The sequence below is a fragment of the Pterocles gutturalis genome, unplaced genomic scaffold (assembly GCF_000699245.1).
Source record: "Pterocles gutturalis isolate BGI_N339 unplaced genomic scaffold, ASM69924v1 scaffold16223, whole genome shotgun sequence".
In the NCBI taxonomy this organism is placed as follows: Eukaryota; Metazoa; Chordata; class Aves; order Pterocliformes; family Pteroclidae; genus Pterocles; species Pterocles gutturalis.
Window position 1 is genome coordinate 23,567 of NW_010118352.1, and position 19,212 is coordinate 42,778.

The 19,212-nt window shown below is 40.3% G+C and overlaps 1 protein-coding gene across 1 annotated transcript in view; it reads left to right on the forward strand.

Moving 5' to 3' along the window:
• Positions 1-19,212, forward strand: part of AP2A2 (adaptor-related protein complex 2, alpha 2 subunit) — a gene marked incomplete at both ends in the record, with an annotated part of 31,425 nt that overhangs the window by 10,951 nt on the left and 1,262 nt on the right. The window contains 15 exons of the mRNA XM_010076175.1: positions 1,495-1,624; positions 2,585-2,686; positions 4,123-4,231; positions 4,727-4,877; positions 5,310-5,478; positions 6,632-6,769; positions 7,973-8,155; positions 10,037-10,134; positions 10,307-10,538; positions 11,365-11,538; positions 13,432-13,595; positions 15,344-15,421; positions 16,304-16,386; positions 18,284-18,373; positions 19,159-19,212. The exon at positions 19,159-19,212 is cut by the window's right edge and continues 88 nt beyond it. Of these exons, the coding sequence (XP_010074477.1) occupies positions 1,495-1,624; positions 2,585-2,686; positions 4,123-4,231; positions 4,727-4,877; positions 5,310-5,478; positions 6,632-6,769; positions 7,973-8,155; positions 10,037-10,134; positions 10,307-10,538; positions 11,365-11,538; positions 13,432-13,595; positions 15,344-15,421; positions 16,304-16,386; positions 18,284-18,373; positions 19,159-19,212 (1,955 nt within the window). The remainder of the gene's footprint in view (positions 1-1,494; positions 1,625-2,584; positions 2,687-4,122; positions 4,232-4,726; positions 4,878-5,309; positions 5,479-6,631; positions 6,770-7,972; positions 8,156-10,036; positions 10,135-10,306; positions 10,539-11,364; positions 11,539-13,431; positions 13,596-15,343; positions 15,422-16,303; positions 16,387-18,283; positions 18,374-19,158) is intronic.

Consider the following 19,212-nt stretch of genomic DNA (forward strand, 5'->3'; position numbering starts at 1 on the left):
TTATTCTGAACTTTCAGGTCCAAATATAAACAGTGCATTTAAACTCTTACGGATATGAAACACTTTTGAATACCCGTGGGTCTTGTTTTATAACAAACTAATGTCTTACATTAATATAAAAAAGTAATGTGTTGCATAAGAACTGTATTATTAATACCCTAAATGTTAAGCATTGGAACTTGCGAATGTCGGAAACGTGCTTGCTTATGCAACACTAATTCTGACTCTGTCTATTCTGTGCACTGCCTGAGCTGGCAACAAGAGGAAGTTGTGATACCTACTTGTGACAAAAGTCTTAGGAAATTCTTCTGAATTCTTGAAATAGTGTCTATAATGGCACACGTCAACACTGTTACTATTTTGCAGAGCTCAAATGTAGTATGGGCCAGAAAGAGAAGAATAAGCAGCTAGCACTTGATGCTCAGTATGGGTCTGGCCTGGTGGAGGAAGTAGGAGAGAATCCTTCCCATAATTCCACCTTTCTTGGGCATGGAATTACCTGTGTAAGGGTGCATGTTTAGAGATGGCATGTTCTGGGGCCCTGTCAGGCTTGTTGCTGTCCTGTCCTGCACAGGTGCTGTTCTTGTAGCACAGTGGAGACAACACCGCCATGAGTTACGGGTTTTAATAAGATAACTTTTAAAAGTTCCAAAAATTTTACTTCAGGTCATCATTTGCAGACAGAGCACAGCGCCTTCAGTTCAGACTTGTTTGAACTTTAAGCTGTGCTTATGTTCTGAGATCAGTCTTTAGGGCCTTGTTCCTTTTGCATTTCTAAGAGAATATGTATAAGATGTATATGTGTACACGTCGTATCAAACCGGCCTGTGCAGAATGAGCACTGTCAGCTGCATTTGCAACTGTCATGTATCTCCCTTGGCTTGAGTGTAAGTAGGAGGGAGGGGAGGAATAAGTTTGGTTTTTGTTTTTAACAGAGGTACAATTTGATCTCATAGAAAATTGTCAAATTCATAAAGAATAGGTGGGCTGAACTTCTACTGGGGATTTGGAGGTTTCTGACTGTTTAACCAAGATGGCACAGTATAAACTGCTGCTTAGTGGTTAATGATTTGTATCTGATATGCAGGACCTATCAGGAGGTGCCGCTTGGGTTGCATGTGTAATACAGTGTACCTTAACTGTTCCCCCTGAGTCAGTTGGTAAGAAGCTTGTACTTGTGATTCAGTGAGCTTGTGCTCATCTAATGATGAACTTTCAATTCTGCTAAAAAAGATGGGAAATGTCACTGTAAGTTACCAAGAATCATTATAGAGGCTACTAGACATATGTAATGGTTGAAAACTTATCTAGTTAAACTTACTGGACAAAATTAAGGATAACAATACTTTAACATTGTAAGAATTTAGTGAACTTCTGTTGAAAAGATGCTACCTGGCGAGGGATGCTGAGTCAATGCACAGACTGGCATAATGCTAGCCTGGAAGCATTGCTGTGATTTAATCACTGTGTTTTAAATCCATATTTGTCTTGCAGGGATACTATGGATAGTGTGAAGCAGAGCGCTGCCTTATGCTTGCTGCGTTTATATAGAACTTCTCCTGACCTTGTCCCCATGGGAGACTGGACATCTAGAGTGGTGCATCTCCTCAATGACCAGCACTTGGTAAATCATCCTCATTATGCTTTTCAGGCCTGCCCTCTATAGAGAATCATGCCACTTCTGCTGTTAATACACTATTCATTTATTTCTTATTGGGGTTTTTCAAACAAATGGGTTGCTGTTTTCTTCAGGCTTGGGGAAAGAAATGGAAGGAGTTGTCCTTTTTTAATTGCTATATATATTAATTTTTAATAAAACTTTGTTTACATTTTTCTTGGGTATATAAGAATGGTATGCACAAGTTCTTCTTTTGCTCTGGCTATAAGTATATTAATCTTGTGCCTTGTAATCGGAAGTCATTGCATAGGTACAATACTAATTTTCCTAGGCCTTTTAAGATTAGACGTGCACTAAAAACACAAGGCCTGATTTGTCAGTGCTTGGACTTCCTTGTCCTGTGGTGTCCGTGTTGTCATTCTTACCTTGCCGTTTCGTTTTTCCCCCATCTAGTTACTTTATGAAAGCAAGGCTGTTCAGACCTGTGCTTCAGCAGTAGTAAGAGTGCTTTAGTCTGCAGCAATATAAAATGTTTGTGTTAGACAAAGCCCTCTCTTCATGTTGGGTTGTCATAATTCTTTGGATTCTCTGGATGTTCTACTGCATCCTATTTCTTCTACTCATGCTGCTTATATTTAATAAGACAACTTGCAGACAGGCTTTATTTTAATGTAGCTCTGGTTTTTTAGGTGTACTATCCAAACATGAGATAAAGCTGATACAAAAATAGCATTAAATGCTCTGCAAGCATGGCAGCATCATGATGTAAGTCCTATTGGATCTTGAAGATGTGTAATTAGTCTAGCTGCTAGCCAAGTAAAGGGCTTTTTAATGTGGGGCTTTGTCATGGAGATAAACTTAGTTTTATTGTATATTAAAAAATACTTGAAGTGAAAGGTGCTAATGGGCAGGGTCTTAAACTTGCAAAATCTAATGTATAGCTTTGTTGGTTGTTTTTTTTCCTAGGGTGTGGTTACTGCAGCTACAAGTCTGATCACCACTTTGGCACAGAAGAACCCAGAAGAGTTTAAAACTTCAGTCTCCTTGGCAGTGTCTAGATTAAGCAGAGTGAGTCAATGATAACCCTGATAATACTTCACTATTGCTTAATTTACTCAGCTTTTGAGGTCAGGTTAGCTTACTGTTGCTTCTATGTTTAGCTTTCTAGGTCAGATTAGTTTAGTGTACCATTAAAAGTGAAGATGTTTCAGTTTCACTTCATACAGCTCGTTCAGCTAATCATTTTTAACACTTGTTGTTTATCAGGGCAGGAAACTGTTTGGTTGCCCAGACATTCTTGGTGTAATCCTTGCTGTGTTCCAAGTCTACATAGCAAAAAGGTCTTTCCCTCTTTCAGCTACTTGGATTTGAAAGGATCCTCATGATGCAGTTGAGTTTTTAATCCTCATTTTATGTTACTATAACACTGAAGAGTAGTTGGATCAAAGAACAGATTCTGCAAACTTCTGCACAGAACTCTCAAAAATACAGCCTGTATTTTATCTAAGCTTCTTGTAAAATTACTCTTTTTCCTGTTTTGTCTTTTGAGCTGCTGCTAGGTTAATAGTCATAAGCATTTGATATTCTGTACATGGGTGTAGGGGTTAAGCAGGGGAAGGGGGTGCAGGGAGGAGTGGAGAGATTTCTGTAAGTTAACATCTTCATGCTGGAAAACTCATTTTACTGTTTTGTTTGATTTTTTTTTTGCCTTTTGGAAGGTGTGCAAGACATGGGAGGATATTACTTCATAAATGTATTTGAGAGACAGATTTATTTGGAGTTATACCCAAAATTGCTTGTAGTTCAGAGAAACTTCAAATATCGAGCTTTTGTCTAATAAGTAAAAGCAAGGGAGTGCTGAGGGAGGTGCATAGCTGTTCTGTAATGGAGCAGCAAGAATTGGAATTTCTTTGAGCAAAACTAGTGCCAAATTCATGCTTGCTTTAAAATCAAAGGGGGAAAAGAAATCCATGAAGAGGGATTGGAAACCTAACCTAATCCCTCTCACATTTCACTGTGCACATGAACCTCTTCTGTGAAAGCTGTCTCTTTGCTCTGGAGGATGAATATTACTGATGGTGTTAGTTATGCCTTTGTTCAGTCTCTCATAGCATCTTGTGCTTGAATTCCAGGTTCACGTATAAGTAGTCAACTATAACACTATATTTAGGCTTTCTGTTGCCTAAGTCTATGAATCAAAGAAAGTCCAGCTTCAAGTCAAATGTTTTTTGGTGTTACAAGACAGTCATCTTTGTTCTTAAGAAAAGCAAGTATGCTTTCAGGAAGAGACTTCTTAGACTACTGCCTCTCAAAAAAACTGAATTTCTGTTACTAGGGAACCTCATGGTATACTCATAGTGTGACAACTTGCACCTAATTTATCTACTGAATTAAATGTTGCTAGTGACGTAGTTGTATAAGCCTGTGTCAAAGGTGGCCTACAGTGTTCATGCTTGCACATCACTTAGCTTCAGTAGCTGACGTGCTGTCTGCTTTTTTTGCAGATTGTAACTTCTGCATCAACAGACCTTCAGGACTACACATACTATTTTGTTCCTGCTCCTTGGTTATCTGTGAAACTTCTGAGGTTGTTACAGTGCTATCCACCTCCAGGTAATGCACAAATCGCAGCAGTGGTCATCCCTTTTTATGCTGTACACTATCTCCAAAGAGCTGTGGTGCTGTGGTGTTACCATAGCTTGCAGTGCAAGCGCATTGTCTTAAGACAAGGATTTTGAAATACATACTCTTGAGTGTTTCAGATTTGTTAAAATTAAACTCGACATAATTCAAAAGGCCATGTAATTTAGAGCAAAGTGTCAAACCAGTATGCATCTGATTGCAACTGCCATTTTAAGCATTCTTTAATGTTATCAACTATATTAAAGCCTTGAAATACAAGCAGTGCAGATCACACTTGGCTTTTGTTCTCACCCAGACAGGGCTGTGGCTTAGAATTCTGTTGTCAACTGCGTATTGGGGAAGGGTGAATTGTTTTTAATGTATTAAAATACTTCAGCTTATTCAGGTTTAGCAAGGTGGCAGGCCTAAGGTAGCGGTTAGGATGTTGAGCAAAATGAGGTTGTCCAACGGCTTGTTCTTCTCCAGAAGACCCTGCGGTACGTGGTCGTCTAACAGAATGCCTGGAAACTATTCTTAACAAAGCGCAGGAGCCTCCAAAGTCAAAAAAGGTCCAACACTCAAATGCAAAGAATGCTGTGCTGTTTGAGGCAATAAGCCTAATTATACATCATGACAGGTGAGCTGTGAGAACACTTCTATTACGAGAGTATTTTTAAAGTGAAAAGCTGTGGCTTTGCCTTGAACACTAAATGGAATTTTATGGTGGGGGGAAGAGAACAGAATATGAAGTTGCTTGCTAGATTGGAACGCAGCCACAGCAATGAACTTGAGCAGTATTAATGAACTGTGTTGCTGTCAGCGATTTTTTTTTTTTTGCTTTGTTTCTTGCCACCTTTATTTTTTTGGTGTTTTGTGTTGACCCCACCACTCTAATCCAACAGATTGTTTGTTTGCTCACAGTATCTGAATTTTCATTTCACCAGCAGGGCATTCTAGCAGACACTTTAAGACGTTTTAAGACATTTTCACTGCAGAAATAGTATTCTGTATTTGGTGTTCTCAAACCTGTTGCTTTTAACCCTTTCACTTTCTCTCCTGTTCTGTGCAGTGAGCCAAATCTACTAGTCCGTGCCTGTAACCAGCTAGGTCAGTTCTTGCAGCACCGAGAAACTAATTTGCGTTACCTAGCACTGGAAAGCATGTGCACGCTTGCCAGCTCTGAATTCTCACATGAGGCTGTGAAAACACACATAGAAACAGTTATCAATGCATTGAAGGTAAATATTTAAGTGTGCAGTCTGTTTTGAGTGTCGTCTTCTCCCCTGCCCCAATGCCCTCTTCCCCCACTGCCCCAAGGTCCCTCTCCCCAATTAAGCTAATAATGCTTGGGAACTACATGAGTTATTCTCAGAAGTCTGCTTTACGGTTTTACCTTAATCCTGTAAAATCATGCTGTGGTGGCAATGATAGAGGTCACCTTCAGTTTATTTCTGCGGCTTACTACGGAATCTGATACTTGTAGCTGTAGTCCCTGTGACACTTTAGTATTTCCTCGAAGTGTAGACTGAAGATTAAGAATTCTTTCAAAACATGGAATTTCAAAACAGAGAACACTGGCAAGACTTTGTTTTATTACTCTCTTGCTGGTATCGGACACTATTCTTTCACTGTAGTAGCTTATGGGGAGCATTAGAGGAGGTCAACTTCTACTGCAGAATCAAGAAAACAGACATTCTCAGGCCATGTTTATGTGAAAAAGCAGAAATTGAAAGAGGAAGACTGATTAGCATGTAAATGTACTTGTACACTTCAGTGTTTACGTGTATTTTATCCTTCCAAGCTCATGCAGTACTATATTAATACATTGGTCTAACTTTAAATTACATACCTGTTCTAGCTGGGCTTCTGTTGATAGAAGGGAAGCCCAGCACTAAACCTGCAGGTGGCTAATTGCCCTTTGGTCTGGTGACAGTTTGACCATTTCAGTCAGTTATTAGTGCATTTGCATTCAGTGATGGCAGTTACCCGGTGCACTGTGAACCACAAACTCCTTCACCCTAGTTAGGGTAATAGTGGAGTGTTCTGTACAAACTCCTTTGTCCTTTCAGCACTTGCACAGATCTGAGGATCTATACTACAGAAACAAAACCTGATTATTTGATTTTTTTTTTAATATTATCTAAAATTGGGAAGCTGTCTGAGTCTCCAGTGACCTCTTTCTAGATGTCTGAAAGTGAGAATGACATGAGAAACTTATACCTTATGTGAAGGGTATATCTTAAGTTTATTCTGCATCTGAAAGATTGTGTAAATGCATTTGTTTTCAATTTGACTATGGATTGTAGTAGGTGTCATCTCTTCAGTAAGTTGCATGTGCTTTCCAAAGGAAGATGAAATCATCTTGACCTTTTGCTGTGTGTCTTCTTGCAGACTGAAAGAGATGTCAGTGTACGACAAAGAGCTGTGGATCTCCTGTATGCAATGTGCGACCGAAGCAATGCCCAACAGATTGTGGCCGAAATGCTGAATTACTTGGAGACTGCTGATTATTCCATTAGAGAAGAAATTGTGAGATATTTGTGTTTCCTTCATTTTTTTTTCATAGCTGTCTTTGGCACCATATGTATCATTTATTGATTGGGATGCTGGATAGTCTGTGACGGATTATTTTTCATGTTGATCTGGAAAAAAAAAAACAACAAACAAAGCCCCGAAACCCCTAAGTTTGTAGTCTAGTAGCAAAGAATATTCTTCATTTGGGTTGAACTAATGAGGGATGGGGTGAAACCCTTGGAAACTAGAAATTTAAAAAACTAATTTTGGTGTCACGGCATTGCATATAGAAAGCGAAGTGAATTTTATCAATGCTTGAGAAAATCTCTAGATCTGAGAGTTATGTCCTACTCTAGTCAACTGCTTAGTAGCTTCAAAAATTAGTATGATAAATACTTATTTGTAGGCAGAATTTCATACTTTGTATGCTGTGAGAACTTTCTCTCGGTGTAAGGATTCACAAACCCAGGGCCTTTTAATCAGCTAAGAGAGGCATGATATCTATCACCTTCCTCCCAACAGGAGAAAAATGCAGAAGTTGAAATACTCACTTGGTGAGCTTCCTAGAATGGCAGCCAAAACCTGTACTGATGGTAATTATTTAGCTTAGTTAGCTGCTAAAGTTTCTTGAACTGAGGAGTTAACAGAATGCCGTGTTAGCTGAGTGACCTCTTGTACTGGCTTGTTGTTGTCGGCAATCAGCCCTGTAATCTCAACAGAATAGGTCGGTATAAATGCAACTGATAACAAATTATGTGGTGGTTTCTTCCTGTACTGATTGTTTGCTTCAGTATGACCTGAAAAAGTCAGCTATATTTTTGTGACTCTGGTCTGTCTCTGTCACCTCTTTTTCTTTAAGAGGTCTCCAGTTTCCTATTTGGTCCTGTATCAGTGTTGGTTTAGATGTTGTTTTTATAGCAAACAAAAAAATGTTCAGTAAATTGCTCTCGATTGCTTAGGTAGGTACACAGTTGAAAAGCCACAGGCGCAACATCCTCAAAGGCGTTATGGGGAAAGTCTTACGTGCTAGCAACTGGTGTGTTCTGGCACAGGGTTTCAGTGTTCATCTTCCACCTTAACTGTGGGAGCAAGTGAGCATCTGAAACTGAGGGTTCTGGGCTACCTCTGGGTGTCACTGGGTGTATATGAAAGTGAATCTTGATGCGCAGTTAATAGTATAAGCCAGTCAGCCGCCTTTATTCTTTTGTGTGTGTTCAGGTTCTGAAAGTTGCAATTCTAGCTGAGAAGTATGCAGTGGATTATACCTGGTATGTGGATACAATCTTAAACCTGATTCGCATTGCTGGTGACTACGTCAGTGAAGAGGTGTGGTATCGAGTTATTCAGATTGTCATCAACAGGGATGATGTTCAAGGGTATGCAGCGAAGACTGTTTTTGAGGTGAGAATAACTGTTTTCAATTCACTAGGAATTAAGTAAACACCACATGATCTAGCAGGTCTGTGTGCTTTCCCATGTTAGGGAGGAGTGAAAATATGATCCTGAATATTTCAACAAAACACTGCTGAAGCTTTCTGTAAAACTAACAACATAAACTTTCAGAGCCAGAGACTGTGTTAGGTTGATGAGAAGCTTATCTGGCTTAAGTAATGTGGAGTACTTCTGGTACTGTTCTGGTTTTGGTGAGGGGAGGGCAGAGTGGATTATTGCAGAATTACAGAATACCAGGTTGGAAGGGACCTCAAGGATCATCTGGTCCAACCTTTCTTGGCAAAAGCATGGTCTAGACAAGATGGCCCAGCACCCTGTCCACCTGAATCTTAAAAGTGTCCAGTGTTGGGGAATCCACCACTTCCCTGGGGAGATTATTTCAATGGCTGATTGTTCTCATTGTAAAAAAATTTCCTGATTGTGTCCAATCAGAATCTCCCCAGGAGTAACTTGAACCCATTGATCCTGTCTTTGCCATGTGACTCCTTGTGAAAAGGGAGTCTCCATTTTCTCTGCAGCCACACTTTAAATACTGAAATGTGGTAAGGTCTCCACTAAGCCTTCTGTTCTCAAGGCTGAACAAACCCAGTTCTCTCAGCCTTTGCTCATATGGTAGGCTTCCCTGTCCTTGGATTGTCTTTGCGGCCCTTCTCTAGACTATCTCCAGCCTGTCCGCATCTCTTTTGCATAGGGGTGACCAAAACCGAACAGAGTATTCCAGGTGTGGCCTGACAAGTGCTGACTAGAGTGGGATAATGACTTCTTTCTCTCTGCTGGTGATGCCTTTGTGGATGCAGCCCAGCAGCCTGTTGGCTTGCTTTGCTGCAGCAGCACGACACTGTTCACTCATACTGAGCTTGTCCCCCAGGACCCCCAGGTCCCTTTTTCCAGAGCTGCTCCCCACCTGGATAGATCCCAGCCTGTGTTTGCACTCCTGGATTATGTTTTCCCAGGTGCAAGACCTTACTTTTGTCTTTGAACTAGATAAGGTTCTTGTTAGCCCACTCTTCCAGCCTATCCAGGCCTTCCTGCAGGGTGGCTCTCCCTTCCATTATGCTGCATTTTTTGTTATTTTGGTGGATGGCATTGAATGGCTGGCTTAGTAAGGAAATTGCGTTGCCTGGAAAATTACTGAAATGTAGTAAAAATAGAAGCTTTTTACAGGGCAACTTGTGCTCTTTTTTTTTTTTTTCCTTTTTTTTACCTGAGTTTTCTGCATGCAGGAATCCAAAACACTCGAAATGGTAAGTTGATGGTCCTTCTGGAAGCAGATACCCGTTCCTTCTGTTCAGGATCTGATAAAACTGAAATTTGAACTCTTAAAGGAGAACACTTTCAAATGTCTGGCCGTGTTGCTCTGACTTTGTTTTGATTCTTCATATGGGCTTTCACTTCTTTTAATTTCCTTTCCTGAATGTTTAAGCTGACTTTCAGAACTCATCCCTGCTATGTGTTTCTTCATACTCAACAAAGACAGTATTTTTATCTTGGAGAACTTCAGCACATTCTTGCAAGGTTTAAATTAACTATATTAACAGACTTCTGACACCCCTAAAGATGTAAGGGGAAACCTAAGCATCTGTATCTGTTCTCAAAAGTCCACAGTGCTGCTGGATGGCCCTAAGAGTGCTTTTAAGCAAGTAATACTTATGTTAGAGATTCTTCTATAAAGTCATACCACCTATCATGCTTTTCTCGTAAGTGCTCTGTAGTGCCCAGACCTACACTCTGCTCTTACAGGACAGTAGACCAGGAAACTGGACATGGAAGTGACAGAAAAGATCTTTGGTGATACACCACAGATCGATGACTGTTAATATGTTCTTCCAGGCCCTTCAAGCTCCAGCATGCCATGAGAATCTCGTAAAAGTGGGTGGCTACATCTTGGGAGAATTTGGAAATCTGATAGCAGGTGATCCAAGATCAAGGTAAAACACCTTCTGAAATACTGGATTGAAGTATAACACTTGCTGTGTAGAATCTCATGTCTGTTTAGTGTTCCTGAAGGCCAGTTAACAAATGATTCAGCTCTTGCTAGTAAAGAAATAAGAATTATCATGTCTACAAAAACTGAACAAATTATCTTTCTTATCTTTTAAGTCCCCTTATCCAGTTCAACTTGCTGCATTCCAAGTTTCATCTGTGTAGTGTTCCTACCCGAGCTCTGCTTCTGTCTACCTACATCAAGTTTGTGAACCTGTTTCCAGAAATCAAAACGACAATTCAAGATGTATTGCGCAGTGACAGTCAGCTGAAGAATGCCGATGTTGAGCTGCAGCAGAGAGCTGTTGAGTATTTGAGGCTCAGTACTATTGCCAGTACTGATATATTGGTAAGTATAAAGACTTTTGTTTTTATTATGCAGAACTCTTTAGCTGTGTCTTCTGTCAACAAGTAAACTCCACTAAACCTTACCTGATTGCTTAGAAATCTTAATGCAGAATTAAAGATCCAAGATTTGGGCACAGATTCTTTTAGTCTACCTAATTCAGCTTCAGTCATCTTTAATTAGGAAACAGAATCAAAGTTGTTATTGCTTTATTGGGACAAAGGACCATTAAAGTATGCTAATCTGGAGCTGGGGAGCCAGTGACAGCTGGTGTAGTACAGGGTCCTGCAGTGTCCAAATACCAAAAGGCTAGTGCTTTGTTCTGAGGACTTGATGGTGGGCAGGAAACTTGTAATTGTGCTGAATTATTTTTTTTTTTGGTCTCTACAAGTCCTCAGTATTTTAACCTGATGCTCTCAGGTCTGGCCAGAGCATGGCATGCTTAGTCTTGACAATAAATGCTTAGGTCTGACTAATCCTTGGGTCATCTTCTGGGGTTTCAGTCTAGGTCTGTTTGACTTAAGGACCATTAGGTCTGCTATGATATTTTGTTGTTTTAAATTTAATAGCAGTTTACCAGAGAAGTTATATGTTCCTGTTCTCTTCTGCTCTGGGAGGACTTCAGAAAGTTTCAAATATTTTATTTTTTTTAATTTAAAAAGCAAGTCTACTCTGTCACTGTATGATAAACTCCATAGTGATTTTCTGTGTGGATAAGAACTTTTGCTTTTGCCTCATGCAATCTATAAGGGTGTGTTTCTTCAAAGACGCACAGAAAAAAGCCAAACAGCTTCTGAGTTTAACTAATACCCTGTTTTTGTGTGATAAGGCTACAGTGCTGGAAGAAATGCCTCCCTTTCCAGAGAGGGAATCTTCTATTTTGGCTAAACTCAAGAAGAAGAAAGGCCCAGGCACAGTTACTGACCTGGAAGAAATCAAAAAAGAGAGGAGCTCTGATATGAACGGAAGTGCTGAACCTGCCTCTGTCAATGCCAGTGCTGTTGTGAGTTTAAAAGCTGTTACTTCACTAATTTAGATGGTGTACAAGTGAGGAAAGGATGGTTTTCCTGAAAGTGTCTTTTTAGGGGTTTAAAACTGCTCATCGCAAATTTGAGATGATGGGTGTTTGCTGTAAAGCAGCAGGGGAACATACAGCTGCTTCCCCCCACAGCATGCTTGGGTGGGATTTTCTTGTGGAAATCTTACGTAAATGCAGGCAAACTGTCTAGAGCCTAAAAAAAAATCACTTTTATGTTGTTACTTTGAAAAATAGTGCTGTAAACTCAGAAATGGGAATTTCCTTGCTGGCGATAGTGTAGTGAAGGTGAGATGTTAAAATTAACATACTTTGAAATTCAAGTTACTCCTTTTAAATATCAGCTGCTTCTGCGTTGTCTAACATGGTACATATTTTGCATCTTGTTTTGGCTTGTTACTGTTTTTACTAGAAGGGGACAACACTTGACTTAACACAGATGTCCTTAAATCAATGTAACGTTGTCAATGTTTATTTGACAGGACTATTTGAGTTCAGTGATGGTAGACAAGGTCACAGTCTTGTGTTTTTTCTGAGCTGAAAGTCCTCATTTTATTGTCAGTTAAAGCTGGTAGGATTAATTGTTCCCATAATGTAATAATTGTTTCTGGCTTTAACGACCAGCATAACTTGTAATTAGACTTGAGATGTAGTAGTAGATTACCTAAGAGGAGGAAATGTTGTAGCATGCTCCCTGCCGGGTCTGTTAAAGCATTAGGCCTTTAGCTCTTAGTCATTGCTGTGTGTGGGAGTAGATGTTCCAAGTGCAGCATCTTTGAAAGCACAGAAATAATTTTCCAGCAGAAGAGTTGCCAAATGTTCTTTGTATGCCAAATGGGCTGAGGTGACTGGCAGTTAAAATTAAGTTATGCTTTGAGTTTCACTTTCTGGGCTGCAGCCATGTAAGAAACTCCGCTGTGTTACCTTCAGCAGTGGCTTTGGCGGGACCCTGGCTTAGATGACAAGAATATGTTCAATTTGGAGTTCAACTGTTTGTTTTCTGTAGTTCTTACCAATTGGCTTCTGAAAATTTTTCATTATACTGCATGAAATTAAGTTTTTGGAGTATATAACTTTTGAGTTGGCTTACAAAAACAAAATTTTAGACTCAATCCAAATGCATCTCATGACTTTCATCTTCAGTCTGTCTGGCATGTTGTAGGTTGCTAATACCTAGTACATGAACAATTTGTTTAGTGGTCTGTGCTTCGTTCTTGGACGTGACTGGGGCACATATGTGTGACCATTGCATGGTTCTGTCCTGGCTACATGATCTGTTCTATTTGAGAAAAAACTTTTAAAGGTCTTACCTCTGCCTTTTAGTGTTTGCAGCTTGAACTAGCTCCAGGCTCTGCTTTTTTACTAGTTAGGCTTTACATTGTTTCCAAGGTTTTCCAAGCTTCAAAAACCCGAGACTAAACTGATGGTCAATTTTAAAGGTGCTGTGATATTTTAATTTAGGTTGGTGTAAAAGCCACTGCCTTTCTTGATGGATTCTTCATGAAAGAAAAGCAACACATTTTGATTTTATTCCCTATGGTACTTAACTTCCCTTGAAACTAAGGGGGAAAAGGAGGAACAATGTTTTTCTTCTGCGGAATCAGATTCTAGACAGATTAATTTTGTTTTTCTTACTTAATGGTTAGATGTCTTAAAAAGGAAAAAAGAAAAACACATCTGTAAATGACCTTAAGTTGAAATGCAAGGTGATAACTGCACTCACAAAGCCTCCTACGTCCATTCAAAGCTTGATTTGGGGTGGGGAGAGGCACTTTGTCATAGCTTAGATGTCTCTGCAAAAGAGATTGCTTTGTTTTAGTTTTGCTGAAGTGTAACACCAAAGTGTCTTGTCTTCCCTAGTCTACTCCTTCTCCCTCTGCGGATCTGCTGGGTCTGGGCGCTGCCCCTCTCACCAATTCGGCTCCCCCGCCATCCTCTAGTGGTAGCCTGCTGGTGGATGTATTTTCAGATTCGGCTTCTGCAGTTGCACCGCTTGCTCCTGGTTCTGATGACAACTTTGCGAGGTAATGAAGTCACCCTGTAAGGAATCTGAAGAAGAATGTCTGTTAAAAAACAATTAGAGGGAAGAAATACATACGATAACTTTTTGGTTTTGTTCCAGCTTGTTGAATGCATTCCTGGGTGGTAGTTGTGCAGCAAGAGGGATGTTGTTGAACACTACGCTAGATGTGCTATCTTTATTGAATACCTCTGCTCATGGAAAAACTGAGTCTGTAGTAATGAACCCGAGGATATTAGCGACACAGTATTGCCTAGTTTTCATGATGGTTTTGCTTTGTTAATCTGAGCTGCTTGTGCATCTCAGTACAGCTTGAATTTGGGGGTTATCTGGCCTGATATGAATACCTTTATTCTCATCTTATTTCTATCAAGTATTCTTGTGTCTCTCAACTTGTGGCAAGCTGATACTGGAACAGTGAGATGGGTTATATCCAGAGATACTGGCTCTCAGAATTTCAAGATGTACTTAAATTGTTCTGCTACTGTCTCACAAGCAGGTGTGAAAAGGGGAAAAAAAAAAGTGCTTTTCTGGTTTTTGGTTGTTTTTTTAAGGGGATTTCATACAATTACCTTCCTAATTACATTACCTAGTGTAGTTGTGATGTGTTACTAATCCCTTTAGTATTAAAAGCCACTGTGGCTACACTCAAATGTTGTTTATCTAAAATTCTGGAAATAAATAGTGTAAGATCACAGAGTGTCTTTTAAAAAAAAAAAAACTCATCTTACTGGGCAAAGAACACCTTACTGTTGTGAAGGACCAAATTTTGAATTATGTCATGATAAATTTGTGATGCATCTTAATAGAAAAGACAGAGTTAGTGAAACTAATCTGCCTGCATCCCTGAGACTTCCACCAAAATTTTATACTAGGCAATGCATTGTTGCAGATTTGCAGTGATTAAGACTTGATCCTGTGTTTCTCTTGGAAGACATAAGCGATGTTTAATCATTCTATGCAGTACCAAGACCTTAAGAAGCTACACAAGCTTGTTTAGAGCATTTTTTTAAAAAAGGAAAAAAAAAGAAACCAATACTAGTAGCTTCATAAGCAAAAGTTACCTAAAAATAGTTTTCTCTTTCTGCAGAAGAAAGTATAGCATTGCCCAACCCATTGGTCTGTCTGTAGATGATGAAACGCTTCTCTAATGGTACTGAGAAGTTGCCTTTTACAGTTTCCTGCCTCTTTTTAGTGCTCTTGTCACTTTTGTTTCTAATCTGTTACTTGGGTAAGTCATTCTCTGTGTGCCCGTATGTTCTTGCCTACACTTAACACTTGCGTGTTTTTAAGAACAGATTGTGCAGCTGTAGTTGGAAGTGCCACTAATGTTGAGGTCTCTGCTTCAAAGCACACATTTGGAGTAGTGAATATACATCTGTATTTATGGGTTTGAACTAAAACTTTTTTGCTGTCACAATTACACACCTAAAAGGAGTTGATTCTTTAAGAGGTATAAATTTAAACTACTGAACGCCTTCAGCTGTCTCCTGTCTCTGGGAGAAATTGCTGGTTCCTAATGATCAGGGAGGGGTGGGCTGGGGGTGAGAAGTGGGGGAGAACATTGCCTAATGCCTATAACCTTTCGAGGTGCACTGAGCTAGGGCAGCTAATAAACTTTTCATGCATTAAACTCAGCAGTGCCGTTTTTGAGGAAGGAGGTAAAAGAAATAACTAAGCTCTAAGCTGTCTTTACTAACTCCTGCTATCTCTGTCGCTACTGCCTTTCTTCCTTTGTGCTGCCTGAACTAGCCCTGACCTGGCTTCATCTGAGGTAGTTTCTGAGGAACCAGCTGATACTGTGCATGATGCTGATGAGCTTTTTCACAAGTAAGCAATACTAAAACCTTGCAAGGCTGGGCAACTTCCAGAATATAGTTATAAGGCAAAAACTCTGTTGTGCATTAACTTAATACCAGCAAAACAAGAGAAATGTGTACTGTCAGACTTGTGACTAGAACACCTCTGATGCTGTGGATTGTATGACGAGCTCGTGACTACACAGGTTAGTTGCCTTTCGAGTCAGTGCTATCACACACTGCTCTAAAATGAGGTGATGCTAGTTGTGTATTAAGTTTTGCAACTATTCACAAATGAAAAAAAATTGTCAGAAGTACTGCTATTTAGGAGTATGTTTAAAGTGCCATGAATGCAAAAGGCTGATGTTTGACCACCTCTTCTACTTTTAAGTGAGGGGTGACAGAAAGGACTGAAATCACTGCAGAATGGGCTTCCTCTCTCAAAATGGAAAAAAAAATACAGGTCTTAGTTGACTTCTGTGATACAGAACTGGTAAAACAAGGGATTCTTTTTTCTTTCAGGTTTAAACAGTCAAAGCTTCAAAATTTTCAATTCCACACCAACCTAATGAGTTTCAGAAGTTGTCAAGAATATGAATAAGAAAAATCCTAGTCTGTTGCCTGGTCCTTTATAGACAGTGTGTGTGTATGTAGCATATTGTGGCTTCCTTCCTAGTTTCTCAGACATCCTATCAAATAGAAATTTCAGTTCTTTTAGTGTCCTACAAGTGGTGGTTTTGGTTGTAAAATTGTCTTTTCTAACTCTGCAGTTTTCTGCAAAGGTCTCTCTCTCTGACTGATGCACTCTAGGTTAACCACAGTCTTCATCCTCTGTGTAAACCCTGAATTTTGTGGTTCTAAATATTGTTTAATATGGCTCCATTTAAAACATGTTTTCCTTCTCTTCCCCTAGGTTTGTGTGTAAAAATAATGGAGTCTTATTTGAAAATCAGTTGCTACAAATTGGATTGAAATCTGAATTTCGACAGAATCTGGGTAAGAGCTTTCAGGCCAAGTGGTTAGCTGTCTGCGTTATCAACCCTAATGCCAGTATGATATTGCGGATAGGAGTTTTCTGCTATTTAAGAGGGAAGCTAAGCCACTGTCCATCATATTTGAGAAGTCCTGGCAGTCTGAATTTCCTTTTGACTGGAAAAGGGGAAACATAACGCCTATTTTTAAAAAGGGGAAAAAAAGGGAGACCTGGGGGGCTACAGGCTGGTTGCTCTCACCTCTGTGCCTGGCAAGATCGTGGAGCAGATCCTCCTGGAAGCTATGTTAAGGCACATGGAAAATAAGGAGGGGATTGGTGACAGCCAGCATGGCTTCACTGAGGGCAATTCGTGCCTGAAAAATTTGGTGGCCTTCTACGATGGTGTTGGTGGGTAAGGGAAGAGCAACTGATGTCATTGGTCTGGACTTGTGCAAAGCATTTGGCACTGTCCCACATGACGTCCTTGTCTCTATACTGGAGAGACGTGGATTTGGCAGATGGACCACTCAGGGGATAAGGAATTGGCTGGATGGTCACACTCAAAGAGTTACAGTCAGTGGCTCAATGTACAGCTGGGGACTGGGGACGAGTGGTGTGGGACCGGTGTTGTTCACCACCTTTGTGGGAGACATGGACAGGGGGATCGAGTGCCCCCTCAGCAAGTTTGCCGATGACACCAAGCTGTGTGGTGTGGTGACACGCTGGAGGGAAGGGATCCATCCAGAGGGACCTGGACAGGCTGGAGAGGTGGGCCTGTGCAAACCTCATGGAGTTCAGCAAGGGCAAGTGCAAGGTCCTGCACGTTGGTCGGGGCAATCCCAAGCACAGACACAGGCTGGGAGAATGGATTGAGAGCAGCCCTGAGGAGAAGGACTTGGGGGTGCTGGGTGATGAGAAGCTGAACATGAGCCGGCAGTGTGCGCTATGGGGGGGGACTCTTGATCAGGGGATGTAGTGAGAGGACGAGGGGTAATGGTTTTAAGCTGAAAGAGGGGAGATTGAGTATGAGATCTGAGGAAGAAATGTTTTCCTGTGCAGGTGGTGGGGCAGTGGCCCAGGTTGCCCAGAGAAGCTGTGGATGCCCCATCCCTGGAGGGGTTCAAGGCCAGGCTGGATGAGGCTTTCAGCAACCTGGGCTAGTGGGATGTGTCCCTGCCCATGGCAGGGGGTGGAACTGGATGGGCTTTAAGGTCCCCTCCAAGCCAAACCATCCTGTGATTCTGTGAAATGTGATTTCAGACCCAACCTATCTTAGGGTCTTCACTGTGTGCCCCTGACACTTGTATGGGTTCTTGTTTCCCTAAGCTTTGTGTGTGCTTTGGTAGCTGAGGTGCAATGGGATTGTTCAGTGGTACTGAGCTCTAGCTCCTCCTCCCTGGTTGTACAGACAGGATTATTAAGGACTATCTTCTCAATTTTTTTTATTTTGCAGTATAGATTATTATAATAATATGATAGACATGGCTGAAATGTGTTGTGTATCATAATACATCAGTGCACAAGGTACTGAAAACATCTAGGAAAGAGCTGAGAATTGAATGCAGGCCATCACTAGGATTGCTTATTTTTCCCCTTCTGCATCACTTCTGGTACCATAATAATTTCCTTACATAAAAAGTCATGTTCTCCAGCAACTGAAAGACTTGCACTGATTATTTAACTGCCTGTGTGACAGCTAGTGTGGGAGAGGTGTGATGGTTTGCTTTAATCTGTTACTTCAATTTTAACTGTGAATGTCTTGGTAAGATAAACCATATAAACTGTGCTTTGGTTTTAAAAGTTGTTTTAAAGAAAGGTGGAAAGACAGTGTATTTGATATTTGAAGCGCAAGTGGTTCAATATGATTACGTGTGACGTACCTAAAAATTCTGATATATTTTATTCTTTCTTCCTTTCTAGGACGTATGTTCATATTCTATGGCAACAAGACATCAACACAGTTCTTGAATTTTACTCCAACAGTAATCTGTTCAGATGACTTGCAATCAAATATCCTTAAATACAGTAGCCTGTGTCAGTTCTTATTTGGGTTTTGTGTTTTATGCCACATGAAATTATATTAAAGCTGCTGGATCAAGGCATGGTGTCCTTGAACATGACGAAATGAGAAACTTGCTGATGTCTTTCCACAAGAAAGTTCAAGTCTTGAGCAGAGATGGAAGATTCTCTCTTTAAAGCTCTGGTTACAAATGCACATTTTATGGTTGAAATAAGGAGACACGAGGCTGAATAAATATGTAATGAAACTGGAACTTTCTGCACTGTGGTGAAGCAGCAGAGGTGTAGATGTGGTGTCCTTCAGGTCCTGCATTAGCACTTACCCTCAGACCTGAGATGAGGTACATGTACACAGAGATGATAATAACTTTAAGATCTTAATTTACAGCTCAGTTTAATGATTTGTATTGAAAATTGTAAGATTTCTGAGAGACTATGTAATCAAGCTGGTTTGATCCAAGCAGCACTGTAATGTTCATGTCAAAATGAGATAGTCCAGTGGTTTTTATTGTGAAGTCTTGTCTTTGCCTTCATACCTTCTTGAGCATCTTTCTTTAAGAATATCCCAAAAACTGAGAATTGTGGGGGTTGTTCCTTCTATTTGTGTCAGTATGGGGGGAGAAAAGAAAACAATTTTTTTGCTGTACAAGAATTGAGCTTTGAACATTCAGTAGCATATAGAGAAGGAGAGGACACGATGCTAATTCCTGATGTAGGTTTGTTTTTTCTTTTTAAAGTTATGAATTAATTGATCTGTTTCCTTAACCACTCCTTACGCCTGAATCTTCAGACAAAACCTGTTGACCCCACGGTGGATGGAGGTGCACAGG